The sequence below is a fragment of the Genypterus blacodes genome, unplaced genomic scaffold, assembly GCF_046128005.1.
Source record: "Genypterus blacodes isolate CSIRO-AG114 ecotype Tasmania unplaced genomic scaffold, CSIRO-AGI_Gbla_v1 ptg000419l_1, whole genome shotgun sequence".
Classification (NCBI taxonomy): Eukaryota; Metazoa; Chordata; class Actinopteri; order Ophidiiformes; family Ophidiidae; genus Genypterus; species Genypterus blacodes.
Window position 1 is genome coordinate 1 of NW_027467191.1, and position 2,500 is coordinate 2,500.

At 49.3% G+C, this 2,500-nt stretch overlaps 1 protein-coding gene across 3 annotated transcripts in view; it reads left to right on the top strand.

The window, feature by feature from the left end:
* Nucleotides 1-1,316: 1,316 nt before the first annotated feature.
* Nucleotides 1,317-2,500, top strand: part of LOC142989417 (globoside alpha-1,3-N-acetylgalactosaminyltransferase 1-like) — a 2,793-nt gene continuing 1,609 nt past the window's right edge. Inside the window, exons 1-3 of one of the 3 annotated variants that reach the window (XM_076138933.1) lie at nt 1,317-1,406; nt 1,653-1,694; nt 2,418-2,480. In XM_076138933.1, coding sequence (XP_075995048.1) covers nt 1,661-1,694; nt 2,418-2,480 — 97 coding nt within the window. In that variant the 5' untranslated portion in view covers nt 1,317-1,406; nt 1,653-1,660. Of the gene's footprint in view, nt 1,695-2,417; nt 2,481-2,500 lie in introns of all 3 variants that reach the window. The other 2 variants (XM_076138934.1, XM_076138932.1) reach the window with 2 other exon arrangements.

The following is a 2,500-nucleotide window of genomic DNA, read 5'->3' on the forward strand; positions in this document are numbered from 1 at the left end:
GCATTAAATGAAATATTTTTCTAAGGATTCCTCATAGTTCATGGACGTGATCTATATCTATATATCTATATATCTATTTATCTCTATATCTATACACAGCATCAGACCCTTGGAGGCTTTATGTTCTCGTGCTGTCGTGTCCCAGTCAGTGTCGTTAACAAACCAACCAACACTGCCAACCTCTGTGCTGTCCAGGAGCTTGTGTGTGTGTGTGTGTGTGTGTGTTTTAGTGCTAATGGCTGCTGTGCTCTGTGTTGATATCTCACCTGTGATTGGCTGCAGACACCAAACAGCTCCTCCAATCCTCAGACGGCTTTAATGACTCAAGCTCTTTTCCTGGTGTCTCCTCTGATCTAACGTGTGTGTGAACCTGTAGAGTAGAGGCTCTGCACCGCCAAACCTCCAAGCAAGCACACGCATCCCAACGCCTTAAGATGGACTCACACACACACACACACACACACACACACACCGTACAGATCAGTGTGTAGAGACGAGTACGCAGAGCCTCTATCCTGCAGCCGTGGGACAGGAAGGAGGCCAGGTTCAGGGGTCCAGATCCTGACCCGTCCTGTCGTTGATCCGTTCCCTGATGTAGCTGGTGACCTTTTGGTTTGTTTTGTTTTTTCCTTCACGCTTTTTGTTTTTTCGACTGAAGCTTCGGTCCAAACGTTGTTTACATAAAGTAATATTTATGTTGTACTTTCTGTATGGATGTACAAAAAAAGACATTTATCGTAATAAACTGCAAAGTGACGTCATGGGTCTGACTGAGTCTCTGACAGGAAGTCTGTCCTCAGGTACGAGATGATCCTGAGTGTGTGTGTAGCTTCTGTTGTCTCTTCTCAGTCTGATTGTTGACATCTCGCAGTGTATTTCCTGTTCAACACCGCCTCCTTGTGGCTGAAACAAATACAACAGCCTGCTGAAGCCCCCGCGTGCGTCACAGCAGACGTCACCGCCGCTAGTCCTCCTCCTCCTCCTCCTCCTCCTGTGTGCAGTGATCAGCTGGCTCGTGTGTTCATGTGTGTGTAAAGCAGCGTGGTTGTAAATAAAGATGTAAGCAGAGACGGAGACGCTCACAGCTCTTTTTGTTGTCGCTCCTGTGTGATGCATGATGTCATCGTGTCATCTCAGCCCAGAGACGTGTCTTCTTCTTCTTCTTCTACTTCCTCTTCTTCTTCACCTCTCTTCACCCCATCGCTCCTCACACATCTGCTCGCTTTGGTGTCACTCCAAAAACACGGCATGCTGCAAAATGTTGAAGGGGAAAAGAGAGAGAGAGGGGGGGGGGGGGGGGGGGGGAGAGAAAGAAGAAGCAATGCGAGGAGAAGGGGAGGAGGAGGAGGAGGAGGAGGAGGAGGAAGAATGTTCCAGTGAAATATAACCGAGGGGACGTGGACCGGGTAAGAAAATAAGCGTTTGGCGGAGAACGGCAACGGCATTTTTTCCAGGAAGAGTCAGACAGAGAGAGACAGACAGACAGACAGAGAGACAGACAGAGAGACAGACAGAAATAGAGAGAGAGAGAGAGAGAGAGAGAGAGACAGAGACAGACACAGAGCGGGAGAGAGAGAGAGAGAGACGCAGAGACTCGTGCAGGCCTCAGACTGAACGTCGTTGCGTGTGTCTGTGTGTGTGTCCGCCCTCAGGTCGCAGCATGGCGCTCTTCCCTCTCTGCAGGACGCCGTCAGGTCAGTACACACACCTCCACCTGCCTGCACCTCTGCTGCCATCGACCGGTGTGTGTGTGTGTGTGTGTGTGTGTGTGTGTGTGTGCGCGCGCGCGAGGGTGTGTGGTGAACACGGGGATTAACACGTCTGCACCTCAGCTCCTCTCCTCTTCCTCACTCTTCTCCTCTTCCTCAGCTCCTCTCCTCTTCCTCACTCTTCTCCTCTTCCTCACTCCTCTCCTCTTCCTCACTCTTCTCCTCTTCCTCACTCCTCTCCTCTTCCTCACTCTTCTCCTCTTCCTCACTCTTCTCCTCTCCCAGCCTCTCTCACACTCCTAATCCCTGCTGCCTCTGTGTGTTTCCATCATCTGTGTTTGTTTTCTGCTTCTCTCTCTCACACACACACGAGCCGCTGCAGATGACTTTGAGATAAAGCGGATGTGGACCTTCATCTGACCTGAAATGATTCAGTTACACACACGCGCACACACACACACACACACACACACACTGGTCTTTAATCTGTAACGCTGTCACTTATAAAGCTTGTGTTTGTGTTTGTAGAGAGTTTCATTCTTGTCTCAGATGCTTCAGATGTTCCTGCTCATACTTGATTACTTAAAGAGTAAACATGCATGGAAGCGACTCTAACTATCATATCTGACTAGTCTGTGATTGTGTGTGTGTGTGTGTGTGTGTGTGTCTGTGTGTGTCTGTGTGTGTGTGTGTGTGTCCTTCAAACAGGACCAGTCAGACTGAGTGGAAAACAATTGTTCCTGTACCTCTTTCTGCTGGGCCTTATCATATGTAAGTGTACTGCAGGATGT